The sequence below is a fragment of the Ursus americanus genome, chromosome 7, assembly GCF_024610735.1.
Source record: "Ursus americanus isolate L20-20 chromosome 7, mUrsAme1.1.p, whole genome shotgun sequence".
NCBI lineage: Eukaryota > Metazoa > Chordata > Mammalia > Carnivora > Ursidae > Ursus > Ursus americanus.
The window spans coordinates 13858643-13884719 of NC_142133.1; the positions used below are offsets into that span (position 1 = coordinate 13858643).

The window sequence follows — 26077 nt, forward strand, 5'->3', positions numbered from 1 at the left end:
AGCCTGTTGCCCCCTGCAAAATGCAGTTATTTGTCTCTTTTTCTCGAACCTAGCTAAAACAAACATGTCTATGCTGGTTTCTTTTTATTGTGGTAAAATACACATAACATAAACTTTACCACTTTAACTATTTAAGTACACAATTCAGAGGCATTAAGCACATTTACATTGTTGTGCAACCGTCCCCACCACCCAGCTCCAGAACTTTTTCATCCTCCCAAATGGAGGCTCTGTGCCCAGTGACCAATGACACCCCATTTCTTCCTTCCTTCTAACCCCCAATAACCACGCTTCTACTCTCTCTGTCTCCATGAATTAGTCTCCGGGGCCTGATAGAAATGGAATCGTACACTCTCTGTCCTTTTGTAACTGGCTTCTTTCCCTGAGCATAATGTCTTCAAGGTCCATCCATGGTGTAGCCTACAACAGGCTTTCCTTCCTTTTCACGGCTGAGTAATATTCCATTGCATGTCTATATCACATTTCGTCCATTCATCTCTTGGACACTTGGCTTGTTTCCACCTTTTGGCTATTGTGAATAATGCCGCTGTGAACACGGGTGCACTCAGTCGAGCAGCATCTTGAATTGCTGTGGAACCCTGCCTCCTCTTCCAGTTTCTCTATCCCCCTGTCCCAATCCAGGTCTGACTCCCTCCGTGTTGGGGCTGCAGCCACAACAGCCTCAAGGGCTGATGTACAGAGAACTTTTAAAAATCCCTTTTACCTTTACCCTTTCTTGTTTGGCTGGACTTTGTCCAGCTGGGTTTATTTATAAACCATGAAAGCTCATTAACACCACCAAGCATTCCAGCCGGCCGCCTCGCCACCTTTGTTATTGCAGGAAGGCACGCTGAAGGGATCGGGCCGGTGGGACATGGCTGAGGATAAAGGCAAGAGAGACTCCGTTGGAATGAGTCTGCGGGGATGCCAGACAAACAACGGGTTTGTGCAGAACGAAGACATCCTGGAGAAGGAGCCGGCCCCGGGCAGCCCGCCGGACAGCGCAGTGGCCATCCCGGGCCCCGCGGAGCCCACCCTGCAGGGCGCCCGGCCGTACGCGGGCATGCCCAAGGAGGTGCTGTTCCAGTTCTCCCGCCAGGCCCGCTACCGGGTGCCCCGGGAGGTGCTCTTCTGGCTCACGGTGGCCTCGGTGCTTGTGCTCACCGCGGCCACCATAGCCATCATTGCCGTCTCGCCCAAGTGCCTGGACTGGTGGCAGGCGGGGCCCATGTACCAGATCTACCCGAGATCCTTCAAGGACAGTGACCAGGATGGGAACGGAGACCTGAGAGGTGAGTGCTGGCCCGGATTCGGGTGGGGCCAGGATGAGGTTGCTTTATGGCTCTCAGTCCTCAAAACCGAATTGTGTGCGGTTTGTGCCCTAAGCACATTCCGTTGTGACTGGTCACACTGAGTGTCTCCCTGTTTATGGTTTTGTTTTTAAATATTTTATTTATTTATTTGACAGAGAGACAGCCAGTGAGAGAGGGAACACAAGCAGGGGGAGTGGGAGAGGAAGAAGCAGGCTCCTAGTGGATGAGCCTGATGTGGGGCTCGATCCCATAACGCTGGGATCACGCCCTGAGCCGAAGGCAGACGCTTAACAACTGCGCCACCCAGGCGCCCCTGTTTATGGTATTTGAAAAGCCATTCAGTACAACCCAGCAGTTCTTCACATGACAAAAGGCTGCTTACTGGAGGCTTTGAGCCCCCAACAGGTTGTTTCATTTATTGCCCACTAAGTACATATGCTTAACTAATCGATTCTAACTTCTGACATGGAGTAGATTTCCTTCTCAACTGCTTCCTGCCTCTGTGCACCTTCCAGTTGATGTCTTCCGAGTGGCGCTTTAGAATTACTTTCCCAGTATCTGTAGGAGCTAGTTTGGTAATCTGGCTGGGCGTTTCTTATTAGTGCATAAAGCGTAGGAAAAAGTGAAGTCCTATCTTTAAAAGGTATATAGGCTGAGCTTTAAAGTTTAAATCCTGAGAGATGAAAGGGAAAAGGGCATTAGCAGGGTGTGTTGGACATTACGTGAATTGAGGATTATTTAAAATAATATCCCTATTAGTAAAAACAAAATGAAACACAAAGTAAAAAAATTACTTTTTAAAGTTATGCCAATAATTTCCAAGTGAGTTATGTGTAGAATATCCTTACACTTTATTGCTCAAACCAGGACACTTTTTTTTTTTTTTAAGATTTTATTAAGTAATCTCCACACCCAAGGTGTGGCTTGAACACAACCCTGAGATCAAGAGTCGCATACTCTTCTGACTCAGCCAGTCAGGTGCCCCCAGGACACTTTTTTTTTTCCATTTTCTTTCTTTTCTTTCTTTCTTTCTTTCTTTCTTTCTTTCTTTCTTTCTTTCTTTCTTTCTTTCTTTCTTTCCTTCCTTCCTTCCTTCCTTCCTTCCTTCCTTCCTTCCTTCCTTCAGAAGGGAGAGAGGGAGGGGAAGGGCAGAGTGAGAGGGAGAGCGAAAATCTAAGCAGGCTCTGCGCCACGTGGGGCTCAATCTCACCACCCTGAGATCATGATCTGAGCTGGAATCAGAATTCGGACACTTAACTGACTGAGCCACCCAGGTGCTCCGCCCCCCCAACCCCAGGACACTTTTAAAACTAAAATTTTGCTAGACTGCAAGCATGAGCTGAAACTATCCTGGGCAACTTGGTTGATATGGTCTCCCTAGTTCAGGGTAACAATAAGAAACAAAATAACAAGGCAATTTTTGATAAAAATACTTAGTTTGAAAAAAAATAAAACATTGATTTAATAGAGTGTGAGACCTGGGGATGAGTTTAATCTCACTTTAAAATGTTACAAATAGGAACTTAAAATCTCCAACTGTCCTTCATAATTAATAAAAGGCTTCTTTTCACGCTCATATCAGTTTCTCTTTTTCGTGTCTCCCTGCGTCTTCACCAGTTGAAATGTTATCTGTCCTTCAAGGTGCAGTTGAAACCCATTTTCTGCATTAATCTGTGCTTAGCCTCCCACTCAGAGCACGCACTCCCCTTCCCAGAGCTCCCGCGGGGCTCTGGACTACTTCCAGCACCTTCCGATAGTGCCTTGTAAGCTATCTGGGTGCCTTCCCTTGCACACCCCCCTGCCGGCGTGGCCCAAGCCCCTGCCACCTCTGTGTAGTAAAGGCTTAGCAAAAGTGATGTTTTGACAGAATAGAGCTAAAACCCCTAAACCCAAAGACAAACTCCCCACTTCCTGCCCTCCCTTCATAATCTCCTTCGATATACCCCAGATTCCCATGAACAGGGCAGGGTCTCATCAGCTCCTACATTTGTCCTTTCCAGTAACTTTGCCTGGAAGGACTAGCTGTTTCCTTTAATCAATAGGTCTTTGTCCTCGATGTGGAGGGGATCTGTTTGTTCTTATTTGAAGGAACCATTCCGGGTTTCAGTTCGTTTTTGCTGATTGCTTTCTGCCCCTTGGAGGCCTGGGATCCCTTGTTTACTTTGTGTCTCTCCAGACCCTTTGTTTTTAACATCCTGTTCCTTTGCACTAATTCTTAAGATACATTGTATTGTCGTTCTGATTTAAATCAAAATCCTTCTGTTGGCCGTAAACAGTCTTGGAGGTCTCACAGACACCTGTAATGGGGGAACTGAGGTTCAAGGAGGATAAAAACAAGCAGCTGATTATAGGGGAGGAGCCCCAGTGCCAGGAGTCAGGAGGCTTTCTGCTTTGGCCTCAGTGACCTCCAATTGCTGTGGGAAGGCTCACAGGGGTCCCACAGAAAGTGCCTGGAGATTGAATACTAGACTCAAGTCTCTGATCTGCATTTAGGACTCTGAACCGGAACCACACAAAAAACACGCTATCTGCTAATGATCCTACAAGGTTCCAAGTACAAAGAGTTTCATTCCTGTGTCTCTACCCAGCCAAATCTAGAATTCTCTTCTGTATAAATTCTTGGCTTCAGCATTGTCCAAAGGAAAAAGAATGTGAACCACACAGGTAATTATAAATTCTCTAGGAGCCACATTCAAACAAGTGAAAAGGAAAAAGATGAGAAATTCATTTAATTTTAGGGGCACCTGGCTGGCTCAGTCGGTGGAGCGTGCAATTCTTGATCTTGGGGTTTTAGGGGCACCTGGCTGGCTCAGTCGGTGGAGCGTGCAATTCTTGACGTTGGGTGTGGAGATTACTTAAAAAGAAAATCTTTTTAAAAAATTTAATTTTAATTTAAAATCCATTTTAATGATATTCATTTAAAGTGTTTCATTTAGGGGCGCCTGGGTGGCACAGCGGTTAAGCATCTGCCTTCGGCCCAGGGCGTGATCCCGGCATTATGGGATCAAGCCCCACATCAGGCTCTTCCACTATGAGCCTGCTTCTTCCTCTCCCACTCCGCCTGCTTGTGTTCCCTCTCTCTCTGGCTGTCTCTGTCTCTGTCGAATAAATAAATAAAATCTTAAAAAAAAAAAAAAGTGTTTCGTTTAAGGGGTACCTGGGTGGCTCAGTCAGTTAAGCATCTGCCTTTGTCTTAGGTCATGATCTCAGGGTCCTGGGATCAAGCCCTGCATCGGACTCCCTGCTTGGTGGGGAGTCAGCTTGTCCCTCTCCCTTGCCTCTCCCCTTGCTTGTGCTCTCTCTCTCAAAGAAATAAATAAAAATCTTAAAAAAAAATAAAGTGTTTTGTTTAAGCCAACATATCATTCCAACATATAACCAACATGAAAGTATTAATGAGGTATTGTACGTTCTTACATTCTTCAGAATCCAGTGAGTGTTTCACGTTTATGGTACATCTCGTTCACACTGGTCACATCGCAAGTGCTCAACAATGGCCACGCGGGGCCAGTGGCTGTCATGCTGGATAGTGCAGCCTAGACCACGTGTTACTCTTCTTTGTGGCCCTTAGCCCAGTACCCGGCCTAGATTAGGTGCTCAAAAACCATGTGTAGGATAAATTAATACTGTAGCCCTGGTTTTATTTTTATTTATTTAAAATATTTTATTTATTTATTTATTTATTTATTGGAGAGAGAGAGAGAGTGCGTACAAGCAGGGAGAGAGGCAGGGAGAGGGAGAAGCAGACTCCCCACTGAGCAGGGAGCCCACTGTGGGGCTCCATCCCAGGACCCTGGGATCATGACCTGAGCCGAAGGCAGATGCCCCTTTGGTTGTTTTTTTTTGTTTGTTTGTTTGTTTTTACTGATTTCTTTAAAGTAGGCTCTATATTGTGGAGTCCAGTGTCAGGCTTGAACTCATGACCCCCAAGATCAAGACCTGAGCCGAGTTCAAGAGTCAGATGCTTAACCAACTGAGCCACGTAGGTGGCCGTGTAGCCTTAGTGCTACGTGTAAAATATGAACAATGCACACCTACATGTGTTTGATGTTCCACGTTTATGTTAAAGGTCAGAGGTTCTTGCCAGAAGACGCACTTGGTGCTACTTGTAGAACTAGACCTTTCTATTTGAATTTCACTCAAACTCAACCAAATTCCAAATATTTGTTTCAATATAAATATTTCTATTTTAGGCATGTTGGTTTTATTTTTAATCCTTCAACTAAAACAACCCAACTTTTTTTTTTCATGGCCTTGAATTTTTTCTTTAGGTATTCAAGAGAAACTGGACTATCTCACAACTTTAAATATAAAAACCATTTGGCTTACTTCATTTTATAAATCATCCCTTAAAGATTTCCGACATGGTGTTGAAGATTTCCGAGAAATCGATCCTATGTTTGGAACGATGAAAGATTTTGAGAATCTGGTCGCAGCCATACACGATAAAAGTAAACTGAGTGGCAGGGAGGTGGGAGGGGTAGGAGGGGTTGAGAAAAGCATTCTCCAAATGCTTACTTAAAGCAAAGCATTATTTCCTTAACCGACGTGTATTATTCTAAAATAATTTCTTCCTAACATTTGAAATACTTTCACTCGTCAGGTTTAAAATTAATAATTGATTTCATACCAAACCACACCAGTGATAAACATGCTTGGTTTCAACTGAGTCGGAACCGGACAGGGAAATATACTGATTATTACATCTGGCATGACTGTACGCACGAAAATGGCACAACCATACCACCCAACAACTGGGTAAGTACCAACTTGTCTGATTTACAAAGGGAACATGGGCAGATCTTCAGTGATTAAACTGGGTATTTATAGAGTCCTTCTAAGGAAAAAATTAATGGGTATAGTTTGGGGAAGAGGAAAGTTTCCCGAAGAAGTAGAAATAAGCTCCCCAAGCGTCCTAATCATTTGGATTTGGACTTTTTATTTCATTGTAGAATGGATATATTTTAGCAAATTAAAACCTATACTTTCTAGTAGCCTCTCCTTCCCTCACTTCCCACTCTGCCCGACGTAGACTCAGTGTCCCCTTAGGTCGGTAACTGTCTTGCTATTTATTCTCCAGACCCCTTTGCTTTTCCGATGTTGTGACTCCCTGTCCAATAAAACCCGAGCCATAAATAACCTGCCCATCCCCTTTCTCTTTGCCTAAACCTTGGTATCTCAGCCTTCGGAGACATCGCACATCCACTGTCCCCACATGAACTGAGCCATCCAGTCTTCTTGGGGATTTTCTTATGCAGGCCCTCTTCTTAAACATTCTACCTGCCATCTCCCCATCTTACCGTGCTCAGCAGCAAACTCTGCTTCAAAGGGAGAGCCGAAGTCATTGAACCTGCCTTCTGTTTTTTTTTTCTTTTTAAGATTTATTTATTTATTTGAGAGAGAGAGAGAGAAAGAGGGCAGGGAAAAAAGGGTCCGAGGGAAAGGGAGAGAGAATCCCCAGCAGACTGTGCACCCAGTGCGGAGCCTGATGCCAGGCTCGATCTTACGACTCCGAGGTCACAACCTCAGCCAAAACCAAGAGTTGAATGCTCAACCGACTGTGCCACCCAGGTGCCCCAACCCTGCCTCTCCTCTAGCCACCTTCTTCCTACTCACTTCTTCTACGGCCGAGGCCAGGTCAGTCTTGTCTGGGGTTTCTAGATTTACAGATAAAAATCCAGGAAGCCCAATGACATCTGAATTTTAGATAAACAATTCATAGTTTTTTAGTATAAAATATTGCTTGGGACATACTTATACTAAAAATTATGCATTGTTAACCTGAAATTCAGATTTAATTGTATGTCTTATTATTTTTTAAGATTTTATTTATTTAGTTGACAGAGAGAAAGCACAAGCAGGGGGAGCGGCAGGCAGCGGGAGAAGCAGGCTCCCTGTTTGAGCAGGGAGCCCGATGTGGGGCTTGATCCCAGGACCCTGGGGTCAGCAGACACTTAACTGACTGAGCTACCCAGGTGCCCCTGTATGTCTTGTTTTTATCTGGCAACTCTACCCCTGTCTCAGGCCGTCCCTCCATCTGCTCTGGTCCCCATCTCTCCTGCTTTCTGCAGAGCCTTTCACCCTCCATCGTCTGGATCTCCACTCTCCATGCCCTCCTCCTCTCTTCCTGACCTTCTCCATAAACGCTTAAAGAGGCTGGCTCCTAGCCATCAACTTTTAGATGAGCCACAGGCACTCAAAATCAACATTATACCCCCACACTCCCACTTTAATGAGTAGTCCCAGTGTGCGGCCTGGTGAACAGGTCATCAGCAATCCTGGTAGTTTTAGCACCTTAATTTTTCTTTTCCCCAATCTGCACACTTGTTAACGAGCACGATCTTAGCAAACATTTACTAAAACGCTTCCTATGTGCCGGGTTCTGTGCTAAGTGTGTCATATTCATTCATTCATTTAATCCACCCTGCAATCCTGTGAGTTCAATTTTAGTTCCTGTTTTTTAGATGGGCAACGTTAAGTACCGTGCCCTTGGTCACACAGCCAGTAAATGAACGGGCTAATGACCGCATGGTCCAGCTGCATCGTCTGCTTTTAAAAATTGCCACCCAGCGGCACCTGGGTGGCTCATTTGGTTAAGTGTCCAACTCTTGATTTCAGCTCAGGTCGTGATCTCAGAGTCATGGGATCAAACCCTGTGTTGGGTTCTGTGCTTAACAAGGAGTCAGCTTGTCCCTGTCCCTCTGCTCCTCCCCCTGCTCATGCTCTCTCTCTCAAATAAATAGATACAATCTTTAAAAAAAATGCCACCCATACTTGAAACATATCACCTCTTGCCTATAGGACTGTAACAGCCTCCTCTTTTGGCATCTAGTTTCCATCCTTCCATCTGTTCTCCACTATAGCCAACATTGTAGGTTTTTTTTTTTTTTTAGTATAATAGTTGGTACGTACAAAGATATATAATATATGACAGATGTATAAACATCTTGTGTATAACTGTACAATGGAATACTACTCAGCCATAAAATGAATGAACTATTTTTTTCAAGTATTTTTATTTATTTATTTGAGAGAGAGAAAGCATGAGCAGTGGGAGTGGGAGAGGGAGAAGCAGACTCCCCGCTGAGCAGGGAGCCCAATGTGGGGCTCGATCCCAGGACCCTGGGATCACGACTTGAGCTGAAGGCAGACGTTTAACCGACCGAGCCACCCAGGTGTCCCAAAGGAATGAACTATTGATAACCGGTAACATCATGGACGAATCTCAAAAAAACTATGTGGAGGGAAAGAAGCCAGACAGTAGAGTACGTACTATTCCACTTACATGAAATTCTAGAAAATGCAAATTCATCTGCAGTGACAGGAAGCTGATTAGTTATTAAGGGATGGGAAGGAGATGAGGAGGAGTGGGAGAGTGGGGCTAGGGGCCACAAAGGATAGATATGTTCACTATTTGATCATGGTGAGAGGTTCATGAACATAAAGGTCAAAACTGCTCAAACTGTACACTTTAAACATGTGCAGTGTACTGTATTCACCGAATAAAACTGTTAGAAAATCTATGTAATGTGTATCTAAGCTAGGGGAGGTAATAATATAGTGAACATCAGTGAACCTACCCCCAAATTAAGAACTTGAACGTTACCAACGCTGTTGAAACCACCTGTGTGCTCCTCCTTGTTCCTCCCCATGCCTCCTCTTAGATGTAACCATTACCTTGAATTTGGGGGTTTTCCAAGTCCTTGCTTTTTTTTTTTTTTTTTTGCTTTTATTTTTCCTACATATGCTACATATTTTCAAAAGATTTATCATTTAGTTTCTCCTGTTTTAGACTCTATGATAAATGTCCTGCTACATATAAATCTCCTGCAACTAGCTTTTTCTCTGTTTTTAATATTCATTCATGTATGGGGCACCTGGACGGCTCAGTGGATTAAACGTCTGCCTTTGGCTCAGGTCATGATCCCAGGGTCCTGGGACTGAACCCTGCATCAGGCTCCCTGCTCTGCGGGGAGCCTGCTTCTCCTTCTGCCTCCACCTGCCGCTCCCCCTGCTTGTGCTCTCTCTCTCTCTCTGTCAAATAAATTAAATAAAATCTTTTAAAAATATATTCTTTCAGGTAGGTTCCTGTAGGTGTGGTTTATATATTTTCATTGTTACGTACTATTTCACCGTGTGCACACGCCATGATTACTTATGTACTCTTCCGCTGATGGGCAGTTGGGCTGTTTCTAGGGGGTTATTTTATATATATTTTTACTATTACTAATGATGCCATGGCAAACATTCTCATTCATCGATTTCTCCTGGGGTGCAGGTACAAGAGCTTCTTGAAGGCAAATGACTAGCAGTGAAATTGCTGGGTGTCTGATACCAAATGCTCTGTGATGCAAGATAATACCAAACCGGTTGTCAGAGTGGTCATACCACGTTGTGTCCCCTTCAGCAGTATAAAAAATACATATTCTCCATTTACTGGTACTGCCACGCTTGGTAATTTTTACCAAGTGAACATAAATTGGTATCACATTGAGGTCTTAATTTTACATTCATCTAGCTATTAGTGAAGATTTATTTAATTACTAATGATGTTGAGCATTTCTTCATGCATTTATTCACTTGAGTTTCCATTTTTGCAAACTTAATTTTACATTCATCTAGCTATTAGTGAAGATTTATTTAATTACTAATGATGTTGAGCATTTCTTCATGCATTTATTCACTTGAGTTTCCATTTTTGCAAAACATATGTGCATGGTTTCTTTCCTCGGTTTTCTTTCGGATTGTTTGTGCCTTTGAAATTGATTGGTGGCTTTTTTTTTTTTTTTCCTGGATACCCATCTTTTCTTGCTCATACATACAGTGACTATCCTGGTTCATGTCAGGGTGGACCGTGAGGTGTGCTGGGGAGAGTGTGTTTCCTTGAAGGCAGCAGCTATGACTTAGCTTTAGTCCATTGTCACCATGGGGATGTGGACCTGGCATGATGGGATCTTCCCATTAAAAAGGACAAGATTTATGTAAAATCCCTTAGTGTTTAAATGCTGCCCAGATGTTCTCTTTAACATGAAAGGAGCCAAAGCCCAAGCTAGAGCCCTGAGGAACTGTCACACTGAAGGAACCACGTAGAGTGAGAAGGGGTGAGAGGTGAAGGAGAGTCACGCTCTGGAGTCACAGATGGGAGCGCTCCTCGAAACAGGATGTCAGCTCCCGTGTCAAACGCTGCTGGGCACCAACACTTGAAGTTGCTAGATTTCTCTTATTCCTGAGAGCTAGTAGGGTTTTTAAGTGAATGATTCTAATAATTTTGGGAGGATACGGTTTAAATATTCTCCCTGTGTGGATTCAAACTCCAAGACCAGTGGGATGTGTCTTTCTCCCCAAATGACCCACATTTGCATCACTTCGCAAACAAGAGTCCAGAGCCTGGATAGAATGTTCAAGAAGATATGTTAGAAATGTCTGCTCTTTACGTTGGCCTTGTTCTGTGTTTGAGAGCATCGGTCTGCCGTTGTGGTTGTCCTGAACAGTTTCCATCTACTCTACAAATCTATCCCAACCACCTTTGCGCAGCGCTAGGCCGGCGGGTGGCATTTTAAGGCATTAATTTATCTAGCGCTCTCCCTAGAAGGAAGATTCTGAGGATTTGTGCACTCAGCCTGCACAGGGCCAGGATGATAATGATCATTTCTTTGTGGGCAGTGCCATTATAGGAATGCTAAGTAAGTGATTTGCTGTTTCCTGTTTGCTAGTTAAGTGTCTACGGAAACTCCAGTTGGCACTTTGACGAAGTACGAAACCAGTGTTATTTCCACCAGTTTTTGAGAGAACAACCGGATTTAAACTTCTACAATCTTGATGTGCAAGAAGAAATAAAAGTGAGTACGGATACCCACACAGACGTCTCCACTGCACGGTGTTTAGGTCATTATTTGGTACACTTGATGCTGAACAAGAAGGGTTCAGGCAAAGCCAAGTACTATGATTGAACTCCGGGATTATGGAGTCTGATGCAAATACAGACCCTCAGACATGTTGGTGGTTCCTTCCTCCCTCTCACCCAGAACAAGTGACCGGGGAGGGAGGCAGAATACCTGGTACCTTCGCTCTGAGGTGCCCTTCTTTTTTTTTTTTTTTAAAGATTTTATTCATTTATTTGAGAGAGAGAGAGACAGCCAGCGAGAGAGGGACCACAAGCAGGGGGAGTGGGAGAGGAAGAAGCAGGCTCCCAAAGAAGGAGCCCAATGTGGGGCTCGATCCCAGAACGCCGGGAACATGCCCTGAGCCGAAGGCAGACGCTTAACGACCGAGCCACCCAGGTGCCCCAGAGGTGCCCTTCTGCCTGTGACATTGAGCTGATATAGTCAGGTGGGCCAGAGCGTGGTCTCTGGGATCTGAACCTGTGCCAGGACCCAGCCGCACTGCTGGCTACAGTGGGGCCCTGGGTGAGGTATTTAGCTTTTCTGCGCCTCCAGTCCCTCATCTGTGAAACATGGCCGACAGCAGTATTGTCTCAGGGGCTCTCTGGAAGATTGGAGTGCTCAGCACTTCTGTATTCACTCAGTAAAAGCGTCACTTCCTGTCTGCTCCGTGCCAGGTCCTGCTCTAAGCCCTCGGAGTGCAGCAGTGACTAAAAGAAGCTGTGCTCTCAAGGAGTTTCCTGTAAACTGAGGGGAAGGCAGACAGTTAACATCTAAATATATAACACGTCAGGTGGTCCCTAAGGGGAAGGGACCTCGGAGTGCCAGGCAGAAGTTGGTCTGGAGACTTCCCCATGTTGAGGTCCTGCTTGGACAAAGACCTGAAGTTGGAAGGGGAGCCCTGTGGAGATTTGGGGGAAGAGAATCTCAGGCAGAAGCAAGAGCCAGTGCAGAGATCTCGAGGTGAGAGTGTGCTTCGTGTGTTTCAGACGTGACCTGGAGGCTCGTGGGACGGTTGCCAGATCTAGCCAGTGAACATGCAGGACGCCAGCGCGAGTGTGATGTCAGATGAACAATGAACAGGACGCTGTTGGGGACCGACTTCTACTGAAACGTCACTCCTTGCTCATCTGAAGTGAAAACTTAGCTGGCGTCCTGTGTGTCCTCTGGCGAGCCTACCAGGGCGCGGAGTGACGTGAGGGAGGGTCAGGGATGAGACCCCAAATGGGGAGGGGGGGCTAATCCCACGGGGAGTACACGCTGAGCTGCTGAAGGCCCCCGTGGCCCCCGGAGGACATTTCCCGTCGGCTGTCGCCGCGCGGTGGCCCTCCCCGGAGTTCAGGGAAGCGGGAGCCGAGCTGCTGCTGTGGTGGCCGGGCGCGAGGATTGAGCTGAGTGGCCTCGTGCCCTGAGGTGGGTCGTAGGGAGGGGACCGGAGCAGAACGACAGCCGTGGGTCCCTTTCCACTGCGCTCCGTGTCCGCCAGAGGCGCAGGAGGCAGGCCGTCACCTCCGAGTCACTAAGGGCACCCACAGCCCCGAGGTGTGTTCTTGTTGTTTTCAAATAATACCCTCCAGGGCCGGTCACACCACCGTGACGTTCACCCCTTTCAGGCGCGCAGTGCGGTGGTTTTAGTGTCTGCACAGGGCTGCGCAGTATCCCTGCTGATGTCACACATGTTCTTCACCCCAAAAGAAGCCCCGTACCCTCCAGGCCCCCTTCGGTCCCCCTCGGCCCCCCACTTCGGGCATCTGCGACTTCTGTCTCTGCGGACATGCCCGTTCCGGACTTTCCATGTAACCGGAGTCGTACTGCATCTGCCTCTGTGTCCATGTTAGGCGGCGTATTTAGAACCGCCATTTAACAGTTCGAGGAACTGCCCGGCTGCTTTCCCAGTCAGCCGCACCGTTTTCCATTCCCTCTGGCGGTGTGTGAGGGCTGCGACCTCCCCTCGGCCTCAGCGACGCTTGCTGCCGTCTGTGTGTTTGAGAACCGTCACTGGGGCCTGGGGAGCGCACCTGACTGGGGTTTGAGTTCCCCGGTGGCTAATGACGTCGCGCATCTTTGCTTGTGCTTATATAGCTTATTTTTATTTTTTTCTTTTCTTTTTTTTTTTTTAAGATTTTATTTATTTATTTAACAGAGACAGACAGCCAGTGAGAGAGGGAACACAAGCAGGGGGAGTGGGAGAGGAAGAAGCAGGCTTCCAGCGAAGGAGCCTGATGTGGGACTCGATCCCGGAACGCCGGGATCACGCCCTGAGCTTAACGACTGCGCCACCCAGGCGCCCCTATTTTTGTTTTCTACACTTTTAAAAAAGATTTTATTCATTTGAGAGAGAGAGAGGGAGGGAGGGGCGAGAGAGAACACGGGAGGGGGGGAGTGTGGAGGAAGAGGGAGAAGCAAGCAGGGAGCCCCATATGGGGCTCATCCCAGGACCCTGAGATCATAACCAGAGCCGAAGGCAGACGCCACCCAGGGGCCCCTATGGTTTATTTTTTTATATCTTTGCTGGAAAAATGTCTGTTTGAATCCTTTGCCCGTTTTAACATCGTGTTATCTGTTTTTTTGTCATTGGTTGTGAGTTTTTTATATGTTCTGGATACATGACTTGCAGTTTTCGCCCGTTCTGTGGGTTGTCTTTTTACTTTCTTGATGGCGTCCCTTGAAGCACAAGTTTTAAATTGTTGTCCAATTTATCTATTTTTTTCCTTTGTTGTTTGTGCTTTCAGTGTCGTTTGAAAACCGTTGCCTAACCCAAGGTCCTGAAGATTTTCTCCTATGTTTTCTTCTCTGAGTTTACGGTGCTAACATTTACATTTTAGGTCTCTGTTCCATTTTTTTATTACTTTTTATATATACAATGGTGTGAGGGGGTGCAACTTAATTCTTTGGCATGTGGCTCTCCAGTTATGTGTGGCTTTTTTTTTTTTTAAGATTTTATTTATTTATTTGTCAGAGAGACTGAGATCGAGAGAACGGGTGGGAGGAGAGACAGAGGGAGAAGCAGACTCCCTGCGGAGCAGAGACCCTGACTAAGTACTCGATCCCTGAACCCCGGGATCATGACTTGAGCCGAAGGCTTAACCGACTGAGCCACCCAGGCACCCCAGTTAAGTGTGTTTTAAAAAGATTATTATTGGGGCGCCTGGGTGGTACAGTCAGTTGAGTGTCAACTCTTGGTTTCTGCTGGGGTTGAGATCTTGGGGTCCTGGGGTGGAGCCCCACTTTGGACTCCCTGCTCAGTGGGGAGTCTGCTTCTCCCTCTCCCTCTGCCCCTCCCCCTGCTTGTGCTCACATTCTCTCTCTCTTTCAAATAAATAAAATCTTAAAAATCGTAGGGGTGCCTGGCTGGTTCAGTTGGTGAAGCATCCAGTTCTTGATTTTGGCTCAGGTCATGATCTCAGGGTCCTGGGATGGAGCCCCGTGGCAGGCTCCGTACTCAGTGAGGTGTCTGCTTGAGGATTCTCTCTCTCCTCTCCCCCCACCCCCCCCGCCCCCCAAATAAATAAATAAATAAATAAATAAAATCTTAAAAAAAATGAAAATAAAAAAGATTATACTTTCCCCATTGAACTGTCTTGGAGCCTTTTTGAAAATCAGTTGGCCATAAATGTCCAGATTTGTTTCTAGACTCCATTTTGCTCTGTCGATCTATAGGTCTGTTCTTGTGCCAATACCACAGTGTCTGGATTAGTGTAGCTTTATAGGAAGTTTTGAAATTGGGAAGTGTGAGTCCTACAACTTTATTCTCCTTCAGGATTGTTTGGCTCTTTGGGTACTTGTATCTCTCTTGGTGATCAAGTACTATTGTTATTTATTGAAGTGTTGTTGACATACAATGCTAGATTCATTTCAGGTATACAACACAGTGATTTGACAGTTCTATACATTACTCAGTGCTCCCCACAATAAATGTAGTCGCCATCTGTCACCACACAATGTTGTTAGAATACAATGATTGTATTCCCCGTGCTGCATCTTTCACCTCCATGTCTTGTTTTGTAACTGAAAGCTTGTACCCTTAATCCTCTTTATCTGTCTCACCCATCTTCCCATCCACCTCCCTTCTGGCAACCACCAGTTTGTTCTCTGTATTTAAGTCTATTTTCTGTTTATTTGTTTTGTTTCTTAGATTCCACATATAAGTGAAATTAGAGGGTAGTTGTCTTTCTCTGTCTGACCTATTTCACTTAGCGTGATACCCGCTAGGTCCATCCATACCATGCAAATGGCAAGATCACATTAGTTTTTATGGCTGAGTAGTATTCCTCTGTGTGTGTGTGTGTGTGTGTGTGTGTGTGTGTGTGTGTGTGTGCGCACACCACATCTTTATCGATTCTTCTATCAATAGACGCTTGGGCTGCTTTCATACCTTGGCTGTTGTGAATAATGCTGCAATAAACATAGGGGTGCCTGTATCTTGTTGATAGTGCTTTCGTTTTCTTCGGGTGAATATCCAGTAGTGGAGTTACTGGATCATATACATTCCATATGAATTTTAGGACCAGCTGGTCAATTTCTGCAAAGAAGCCTGCTGTTGGGATTTGAGTAGGGGTTGCATTGAATCTGGGCATCTGTTGGGGGCGCACTGCCACTTTAGCCATGTTGTCTTCTGATCCAGGAACACAGGACGTCTTTCCACTTGTTTAGGTCCTTACTTTCTTTCAACACTGTTTTGTAGCTTTCAGTGTACAAGTCTTGCATGGCTTTTGTTAAATATATTCCTGTAGATTCCTCAGTTTTAAGGCTGTTTTTACTATACGTGTTTGATGTTTCCCAGAATTTAGATGAATTGCTTTGGGATATGTTCTAGAGGTAGCCCCCTTGTCAGGGCAGCCTTGTCTCATTGGGGCTGGGATGTGGTGAAGGGGGATAGACACAGCTACTAACTAGGAGTTAGCTTTAAACGTCTTTGGCGGGGTGCAGACTCTCTTCTCCGTCACCACAGATCACTTACGCACCCTGACCTGCACCTTCCCCCTGACCCGCCCTCACCCACTTCTTGGCCATTAACTTCGTGCCAAATGCTCTATCTGGATCATCTCGTTTAATGCTCAGACCAAGCCTAACTTAGGAGATAGCAGGACCATTTTACAGAGAAGGAAGCTGAGGCTTAAAGAGGGAAAGCCCCCCACCTGGGGAGTGAGAGGGCAGGATTCAAACCCAGAGTCCACGCTCTTACCCACAACTTCACTTCTGACCTGGGCAAAGAGGGTTCTGTCTCCGCGCCTCACTTTTCCCACTCAGCCTTTTCAAGGGGGTTCATTTGGAAATTCATAAATGTGAGTATAATCCAGTTGGTTTATCAGCTGGTGGATTTCTCCAGGCTCCTTGCGGCAGCAGCGACGGACTGTGTGGAGGTGTTCAGAGGACTGCGATACATTTTGGCAAAATGTGCCAGCCAGGACGTTCGCTAGCTTTTGATGCTCTAGCCGTTCCCTGGCACCCAGGTAGTGGAGTGTGTGAACAGGGGCCTTACTAGTCTCAACAGGATGAGATCCCTCTTGGGATGAATCCTTACTGCCTCCAGTTGAAGGTTGGGCATTTTTGCCAGGCTGGTCTAAGTTTGCTATTAGAAATAAGTAAGAAAGGTCGAGAAGCTGAAAGGGAAGGCTCTGCTCCTCAAAAGGCTTTTCCCGGGAAGGGGACTTTCCAACACCCTTCTACCCCCAGTCGCTCTTATCTGTGCAGGCGAGCTAAGCAGGTTAATAATTTGCAACCCAGAGAGTTTGTGGTGGGGGAAGCGTTTGGAATGACTCCTGCTTGCACTCGTGGAGACTTCTTGCTCCTGCCTCCCATCAGATTTCGGGTTATCTGCACAGTGGGAGTGTACTCCCCCTTGCGCTGGCCTTCGGGGGACTTGGCTCTGCCCTGAATCTCTCAGGGCTTGAGTGTGTTTCCCTAGAGAAATCTAGAAGCCTTCTTGGAGAAAGTGGGGGCTGCCGTTTGTATAGTATTTTGTAATCACTTTGGTTTTTCATTGCCCTCAAATCCCTTATTTGACAAACGACGGAGAGAAGTGACCCATCGGGTTAGTGGGATAGCAGGGGAAAGACTCCAGGGAGCCCAGCCCTCTGCCTGGACTGTGTCGGTGTGACCCTTATCCCACCATGTGGAAATGTTGAGCCCTGGGGTGTGGGATCCTGGGGACTTGGCGTGGTCATGGCAGCTGGGGACAGGGAGCCACCGCCCTGGCTTAAGATGGAATCCAGACTGTAAATGTCAGCTCTGCTCCTACTGAGCACGGTGTCGGCAGCTCAATCCAAAATGAAACGGACTCACTCCCTGCTTAATAAACCAGCTCTGTGCTTCCTGATAATCACTGTGCCATTTATCGCACCTCATATATGCCAGGCGCTTCCGTCTAAATCCTTAACTCATTTAACAGTATGTATGAGGTATTGATCACATGCCAGGGGTATGATGGTTGGTGGACTGGACCCATGCTGTAGCCATCGTGGGGCCTATACCCCAAAGGGGAGTAGCCAATGAAGCAGGCAGTTACAGTAAGCTGTACTGGGTAGTTGTGATCGTAGGAGATAGGAGTACACACCGGGTGGGCAGCTAACCTGGACGCGAGTGGGAGAGAGCAGGGCAGGCTTTCTGAGGATGTTGTGATACCGAATGGATGAGTAGGACTGAACCAAGGGAAGAGGCTTGGGTCAGAGGGTTTCAAGCAGAGGGAAGGCGTGGATCATGGCACATTGCTGCTGCTCAGAGTCACCCCATATGGCTGGGACATGGTATATGGAGAGGGATGACTCGATGAGACTAGAGGGGGACGAGGCAAGGCTGTGGCGAGGATTTGGCTTTAGAAGTTCTTCGGGAAGTCATTTTCTGTTTGCATTTTGGAAGTCTGACTTTGGAGAAGGGGTTTGAGTGGGGCAGGTTTGGAGGAGGAAGCAGAGCAAATGGGTAAGGGTGCCAGACGGTACCAGTTCTGACACGGCTACTTACTAACCCTATGACCTCGATTAAGGTACTTCGTCTCCCTGTGCCTCCAATCCCTCATTGGTAAAATAGGGACAGTAATGGCACACACGTTGTAGGGTTGACTGGGGAGAAGTGTTTTGTTTTTTAAAGATTTCATTTATTTAGTAGAGAGAGAGATCGATCGTGAGCGGGGGTTGGGGCAGAGGGAGAGGGACGAGCAGACTCTGCTGAGCAGGGAGCCTGACACGGGACTCGATCCCAGGACCCCGAGATCATGAATTGAGCTGAAGGCAGACGCTTAACCAACCGAGCCACCCAGGCGCCTCGGGGCTAAGTGTTTTAATCTCTGTAAGGCATATAAGTCAGCATGTTCCTTGTCATTTGAATACTTGTTAAATAATCAATATGTGGGTAAAGAAATGAGTAAATACTGTTGTGAAAGGAAATGAACAGAGAGTAAGAGCCCCAAAGAGTTCTACTATTTAAAGGACTGCAGAATAGACAGAGAAAAGTGGCAGACGAGGAGCAGGTATCCGGGAGCTAAGGGATATGTGCTTTTCTGGAAGACCTGAGTTTGGTCAGCAGGGTCAAACACTGCAGAGAGATCAGGTAATATAAAGACCCGCATGTGAATGGACTCTAGCAGCAGTAACTTGAGTACTCACAGAACTCTGCAAGGCGGGTTAGTGAGGTCAGGCAGCTGCACGGACGTGGGGAGATGGGCCGGGATCCGCACGGGTCAGCATCCTGAGCTCCTGATCCTTCCTCCACGCCCTGCTCCTGAAGGAGTTAGCCCAGAATTCTGCCAAGATTTCTGAACATCAGTAGGGTCCGTTTTCTTTCCTTTGCTTATAAACAGAGGATATAGTTTTCTCTCTGTACTTCTAAAATATCCTATACTTTCTCCTTCCTTCTCGAGATGGACGCCTGTGGGTGTATGTCACTTTAAAGACGATGTCTTACAGATCACCACATGTAAGAGCAGAGCTTTTCTATTTCCCAGACTAAACTTTTTAGGTAAATGGGCCCAGTAACTTCAGTCATCTCCAAAGAAAAGGTTTGCCTCGAGGTTTTATGAATTTGGATATTAGTAATGTTTAACTGATTCCTTTTTTACTCAGAGCAGTGAGTTAAGGAGAAAAGAATGAAAAGGTGCCCGGCAGAAAAACCGGGACTCTGTGATGTCATGGGAGTTGTACAGGAATCAGGGACACAATGTACTGTCCCAGGAGTCCCATGGCGCCTCGGTGGGTCACCCAGACCTGGCAGAACTAGGCTCTGTGCCCATTTCCGCATCTGGCACCCTGGGAAAGCTTAACTGGAGTGAAGAGAGGGTTAACGATTAAGGTCTGGAGCTCCTTTTCTCACCTAGTTGGGAGAATAAATATTTTTCAAGAGCAAATTTTGGATTATCTGTCATTTACAATGAGTCTCAAAAATAACCATCCAGCTTTTACTGTTTTTTCTCTTTAAATGACGATAGTTCTCTCCTACTGGACTAAAGCGAAAACCCTTGCCAGGGCCAGAAACCTTTGCTGGGATACACGTTTCTCATTTTTTATGGCTGGGTCAACAGCTGGCAAGGCTAACGATTCCCAGAGGGAATAAGGACCCCACGAAGAGAGCAGATTTCCCCCCTAGGAGATCAGTGCTCCGAAGTTTAATGTCTACCACGGCATGGCGTTTTTGTCAGAGATGGCTTGGGGGGGTTATAGCTATTTGTGTCCCACCCCCACCCTGTCCAGAGTGCCACCTGGGGGTGGACCCGGGTCGTGTGGGGGGTGAAGCTTGTGAAATTTGGGGCCTTCTTAAAATAGTGTAAAATTAGAGTGTTTATTTAGAACAGGGAAGGAAGGTAAGTAGGAAGGGGCCCAGGTAAGTGAGGGGTTCTGAAGCTTAAAGCTGGGCTAGCTTCATGCTGAGCTGACCCCTGGAGCCAGAGACTGTTCTGCAAATGGGGTACCTTAGTATCTGTTGACTTCTCTCAACCTCTAACCGAGTGCCCTCACCTCCTGCTGTCCTGCTGCGCTGACCTCTAGGGCAAATCCTGCTACTTCACCTTTTTGCACTACCATGTTCCTCTCCTTTAAAGCTTTATCTGGCTGTGATTTAAATATTTTTGCATTGCTATTTGACGTCTACTTGGGGATTCTAAAAAAATTCAGGAGACCTAGGGCCAGGTCTGTCGTATTTTGCTCCTGGTTATCGGGCTTCGCTAAGTGCCTGGCGCGTAGCTGGAACACAAATACTTATTGAATGAATGTATTTGGTAAGAGTAAGATGCTAGTAAGAACAAATTTGTGGGTTTTGTGTGGGTAGAGCCAGCTTAATGTTACTTGGTTCAGTTGTGTCCATGCTAAGATTGGCAGCAGCCTTTTAGATTTGAAAATGCTTTTCAAGCTTTGTTATTCAGAAATGTCACCTTAAAGGGACTTGACCTCAGCAGTATTAACCCTTGCATGTAGTCTGTAGAAACTCTAGAGGCCCCATATTATATTCACATGTAGATACAAGAAACACTTTGAAGGAAATGTGTGATTTTGGGGATGGTTTTCATTTTGGAGCTATGGCTCTGTTCCCCTCCATAAATTAGCTACTTAACTCTAGTACTTTGAATTACGGACTGTTGTTCTAATGTAAAACCTTCCACTCTGCAAGGGATGTGCCGAGGAAAGTGGGGAGAGCCACTGTCCCTTTGCAGAAGGGTAGCTTGTGGTTGGTGCTGCAGTAGGGACAGCTAGGAGGGATGGGGAGCTGAGACCTAAACCCTTTGCTCTCCAAGGCCACTTGGTCCTCCCACCTGCCCCAGTACAGGCCAAGTCAGTCTCTGCCTCTGTGCTTGGCCATCCTGTCCTACACGGTCCAGAATGTTCTTTGTAATCTTACTCCCTGATAAACTCCCAACGGTCTAGGTGGAAATGTAGCTCTTCTTTCTCCGGGTGTGTCTGCCCATGTTAAATTCATTCTTCTTGGAGCTCCAACACCCTGCAAAAGAATCTCTTTTCTACATACACCGCACCTTGCATTATTAGGTAACACTCTCCTGTCTCATGTGTCCCCAGCTACTCTGTAGATGCCCTGAAGCCAGGGGACATGTACTTTTAGTGTTCCAACAGTATCACAGCATGGTGGACTTATTCGGGCTTGATACTGTGTATTTTCACTAAGGACCCGGTGCTATGTCAGAGGCAAGAAAGCTGCAGTCTTTCCTTCTAGAATCTCTCAGTCTGGTGGAAAAACTCCTCATGATCGGATGCTTAGCTATTTTCTCTGTCTGGAGTCCTCTTTAAGGAACTGAGCATGGTGGGAAGATAATGTTCCCAGTTTCTCCTGAGTCCTTTCATTGTGGTTTCATTCCTTTTGAGTGATTCTTTAAGCTTTGCGAACATGCTCATAACATCAATTCCCACTGTAACATTCTGAATTCAAATTTGAGGTAAGCACGGGGGTCCATTAATGCAGTTACTGAGAGTTCATTATATTAAGACACTGCTATGCCTACGTGAGTGCTGATAAAATACACTATATGAGTGCTGTGCTTGTTCGTGTGTAGAGATGGCCGTTTTATGATGGGAAGTCATTACAGACACACTTCTATTAAACATTATGATAATGTAACCAAAGCATTTTGCTTCTTTGTGTTTAGGAAATTATACAGTTCTGGCTCGCAAAGGGTGTGGATGGCTTTAGTTTCGATGCTGTTAAGTTTCTTCTGGAAGCAGAGCATCTGAGAGATGAAACCCAAGTGAATAAGACTCAAATACCGGTAAAGTTTTTAAACATTATTTCGTCCCCCTTTCTGAAAATGTCATCCATGTTTTCTTTTTTAGCATGAGACACCAATGACCAGAAATGAGAATGTAGTTAAATTTATTAATATAAACATCCGAATTTAAAGCATAGTTTTTTTTTTAAAGTAAATCCAACATGGGGCTCAGATTTGTAATCCCAGAACCAAGAATCACATGCTCCACTGACTGAGCCCAGCGCCCCTATAAAAAGTGCTCTGAATCATTTTCTTCAGGAAGTACAAGAGTTTCAAATCCATATGCCTAGATGTTTCCTTCCATTGGTTCTGTCTGGTGTAGGGCATCCTTGAGGAGTACTTTAGTTATAAGGGTTCTGAGGGCATGGACACTGGACTCCACCAACAGCCAGAACTATTCACTGTCCTTTTGTCATCTCAATTGAGCTCAAGTGAGGAGGCCTGTAATTCCCCAGGTGCTTTTGTAGTCATTAAAGGACACAGAGAAGGAACAAACACTTGCTGAATGTCTGCTGTATTTCTGTGTTTACTTAGGACAGTCCATTTAACTCTTGCAACAGCTCATGAGAGACCTTTTATGATCCCCATTAGGACATCTTAGAGAAGTTAACTTCTCAGGGGTGACAGAGGTGATAAACAGAATTACAAACCAAGCCTATCTCACTACAGAGTCTGGGCTCTTTGTGGTTCCACATCAGTGGTTCTCACCTTTCCCCCCATGTCATGCATGAGAAACGGTAATCAGGACGCCACTGTGCTCTTCTGTTGCCACCAATCTACACTCTATGTTCCATCGCTAAATGGACAGGAGTCCTAAAATGGGTTTCAAAATAATGGATTTGTAGTTTTACACAATGGAATATTATACATCAGTCAAAATGAATTATGGCGACATGCAATATGGGTGAATCTTAGTTGTATGTTTAGTGAAAAAACCCTAAAACAATTATATATAGCATGAAGTCCTTTTTATAGAGTAAAATGAAATAGTTAATTATCAATGCCTAGCTTTTGTCCTGAGTAATAGATTTATGGGTACTTATTAATCTCATTAGACCAAGTCAATTAACTAAAGAAATTTGGCAATGCATGGACTAATTATGAGAGCATGTCATAAACCAAAGGCTATTTTTTGGTGGGGTGGGTAAAGCACGTGATTTCTAATAGGAAAAATGAAGGGGCAGGGGAAGTCATATATTAGTCCCAAAGAGAAGCACTTATCCTTGGAGAAGAAATCTCAAAGAAACCTTGCTAATTATGATGAGATGTTGTAAGAGAGGCCTATGTTTCCGGTTATGATGTGATCAGAACAATAGGTTTTGTGCGCTATCCAAGAAAAACCTAAAGAAAAAGTGATTTCAGGAAGAGACCTCAGATTCCAAAAACTTTACTTGATCTAGCAAGCAAGTTCACTTATTAAAAAGGGGTCCACTGAGTGGATGGCATTGCGGGTTTACACTGTCCATGTCCCAGCCCAGGGCTTACAACCTTGGCTTGTGTTAGGATCTCTTACTTCGGATTCTGGATTACTGTAACCCTAGCAAGGCACAGAATGAATATCAGGAAAAATTACTGAAACTGTGGCAAAGCGGTTCTTTACCGCTTCTAGCCTTTATTCTAAACTATGACACTCTGAATAGTAATTTTATAAGCAGATCAAGTGTAGGTGTAATAATGAACTATGTTTTCTTTGTCTTTTAAGTGCAGCATTTAGGAGAATTAAATGTTTGGGAGGAGGATTCTGTTAAATGCACTTATAATTAATGTTTAGATGTTCAGCAAAGTTTGTTTACCAGATTGAGTTAATAATAGTCATGAATGTTACTCTCCGGCTACAAAACCCCTTAGCATTGAAAGTCCTAGGATCATCTTTCAGCATGTTTGCCTTGTCTTGAGCCCTTTGAGGAGACAGTCTATGTTCGCGTAAGGCCAACTATGGGCATCTGACACGTGAAATGATGGCAACCATGCTTTTCTGCTTCTAAAGGACACGGTCACACAATACTGGGAGCTGTACCATGACTTCACCACCACGCAAGTGGGAATGCATGACATCGTCCGGAGCTTCCGGCAGACAATGGACCAATACAGCAGGGAGCCTGGGAGATACAGGTAACCATAGGACATAAGTCTGTTCAAGGGCGTAGGGTGTGACCTGTAGTTAATCCCTCACAGGCAGGCATTCTGAGGTTCAAGCTACTCAACAAACCTCCGTGACTACAGCGTATTATAATTTGGTTATGCCAGGGCCTAGTATATTCTTTCTCGTTGCTTAACTTTGCTGATTTTGTTTCCTCTTTTGTAAAATACTTACTTCACAGGAATTTTGTGAAAATCACTTAAAAGGTAGTATATAATCTAAATGTTAGCCATTAACTATTCTATTTTTATCATTACTGTTTGGTCTGTTAGTGTCCAGTGTACATTATGAATCCACATGTTTCAACTAAGCTGCTATTAGGTCACAATGGTTTGCTAACACAGCTTTGGAATCAGAGTCTGCAGAGTTCTGTGGACAGCTGTGTGACCTTGGACTGGTTCCCTCATACAAGTCCCATTTTCTCAGTAATTAAAAGGTAACAGTGACACCCCATCAGGGTTTTGTGAGACTGCATGAGATAATGTAGATGAAGCCCTTAAAACAGGGACTGACACATAATAAACACTCAGTAAATCTCTTACTATGTGTATACAGATCACCCAATAGCATTAACAGAAAAATTAAAGAAATTTCTCCTCCTTAGAGTAGGTCCTCTGATTGGTATCCCAATTCTATAGATGAGGAAATGGGAGACTCCAAGCACGGAGGCAATGGTCACACAGGTGGTAATGGCAGGGATGGGACTGGAACTGAAACACCCGGGCTCCATATACTATGTCCTTACCTCAAACAGGTAAAGCCAGCATTGATGTGGGTAATTCAGGATAATGTGTCTTTCCCTGACAGTGTTTGCTTTTCAGTAAGCTCTACACCCAAAGTGGGGCTTGAACTCATGACCCTGACATCGAGAGTCATGTGCTCTACCAACTGAGCCAGCCAGGCGCCCCTGGAGTGCTGGTTTTTATTAACCAAGAGTGCACCCCAGTAATAAAGTGAGACTTTACAGGGATTCCTATCAAGAGGTTTCTGGGGAAAACCCCCTCAGATGATTGCACATACACTGTACATTCTAAGCAAAGTGACGAGAATTGATAAAGTGCTCATGGAAGTTACTGAGTTTTAATCAGATTTAGGAAGAAGAGAACAATATTGACTGAGATTCAAATGTGTATCTTAACTCTAAGACACAGCCTAGTATCAGGCTAGTCCTTGGGTTTACTGTCCATGAGAAATGAGAAATCATCCAGGTGACCCAGCGTGCTATTACTTGGCCATCTGGCTCGATTATGATTCCTAGTGAGCCCAGCCAGATATGGTTAATAGTCAAGCAGACTGAAGCAGCTGGAGAATACTTCCCAGTCTTCTGACGGGCCCTGAGGACACTATATCCTGCCAACTCTTCCAGGTTCATGGGGACCGAAGCCTATGGAGAGAGTACCGACAGGACCATGATGTATTATGGGCTGCCTTTTATTCAAGAAGCAGATTTTCCCTTCAACAATTATTTCAGTGAGCTAAACACTCCTTCTGGGAACAGTGTGTTTGAGGTTATCACATCCTGGATGGAAAACATGCCAGAAGGAAAATGGCCTAACTGGATGGTAAGTCCTCATGCCTGGGTCAGCATATCTGGTGCTGCTGTGCTTGTCACCCCTAAAACGACAGGTATGTCTGTCTGTAAGTGATCTTAACCTTTCCCTTAATGGTGATTGTTTAGTGAGCCAGGCCTGTTTGTCCCAGCCTCTGACCAGGTTTTTGTTATTTTTCTTCTTTTCCTTCTGGTTCTCAGACTAGATAATCTCGATTGCTCCGTCTTCAAATTTGCTGATTTCTCTGACGGTTCAAATCTGTCAAGCCTGGCTAGTGAACTTTTCCTTTCAGTGATCATACTTTTCAACTCTGCAATTTCTTTCTGGCTCTTCTTCGTATTCTTTTTATTAATAGTATCTATTCGATGAGACACTGTCCTCACTTTAAATTCTGTAGTTTTAGTTCTTTGAACATTAAGTATAAATGTCTTTGTCCGCTAGTCCAATGTTGTGTTTCCTCAGCCACACTTTCTACTGCTTTCTCTATTTAT

The 26077-nt window shown here is 45.3% G+C and overlaps 1 protein-coding gene across 3 annotated transcripts in view; it reads left to right on the plus strand.

Moving 5' to 3' along the window:
• Nucleotides 1-206: 206 nt before the first annotated feature.
• SLC3A1 (solute carrier family 3 member 1) overlaps nucleotides 207-26077 on the plus strand; it is a 55391-nt gene continuing 29520 nt past the window's right edge. The window contains exons 1-7 of one of the 3 annotated variants that reach the window (XM_087863362.1): nucleotides 207-1292; nucleotides 5585-5764; nucleotides 5917-6071; nucleotides 11027-11152; nucleotides 21777-21896; nucleotides 23884-24008; nucleotides 25403-25598. In XM_087863362.1, coding sequence (XP_087719488.1) covers nucleotides 875-1292; nucleotides 5585-5764; nucleotides 5917-6071; nucleotides 11027-11152; nucleotides 21777-21896; nucleotides 23884-24008; nucleotides 25403-25598 — 1320 coding nt within the window. In that variant the 5' untranslated portion in view covers nucleotides 207-874. The remainder of the gene's footprint in view (nucleotides 1293-5584; nucleotides 5765-5916; nucleotides 6072-11026; nucleotides 11153-21776; nucleotides 21897-23883; nucleotides 24009-25402; nucleotides 25599-26077) is intronic. The other 2 variants (XM_045771804.2, XM_087863361.1) reach the window with 2 other exon arrangements.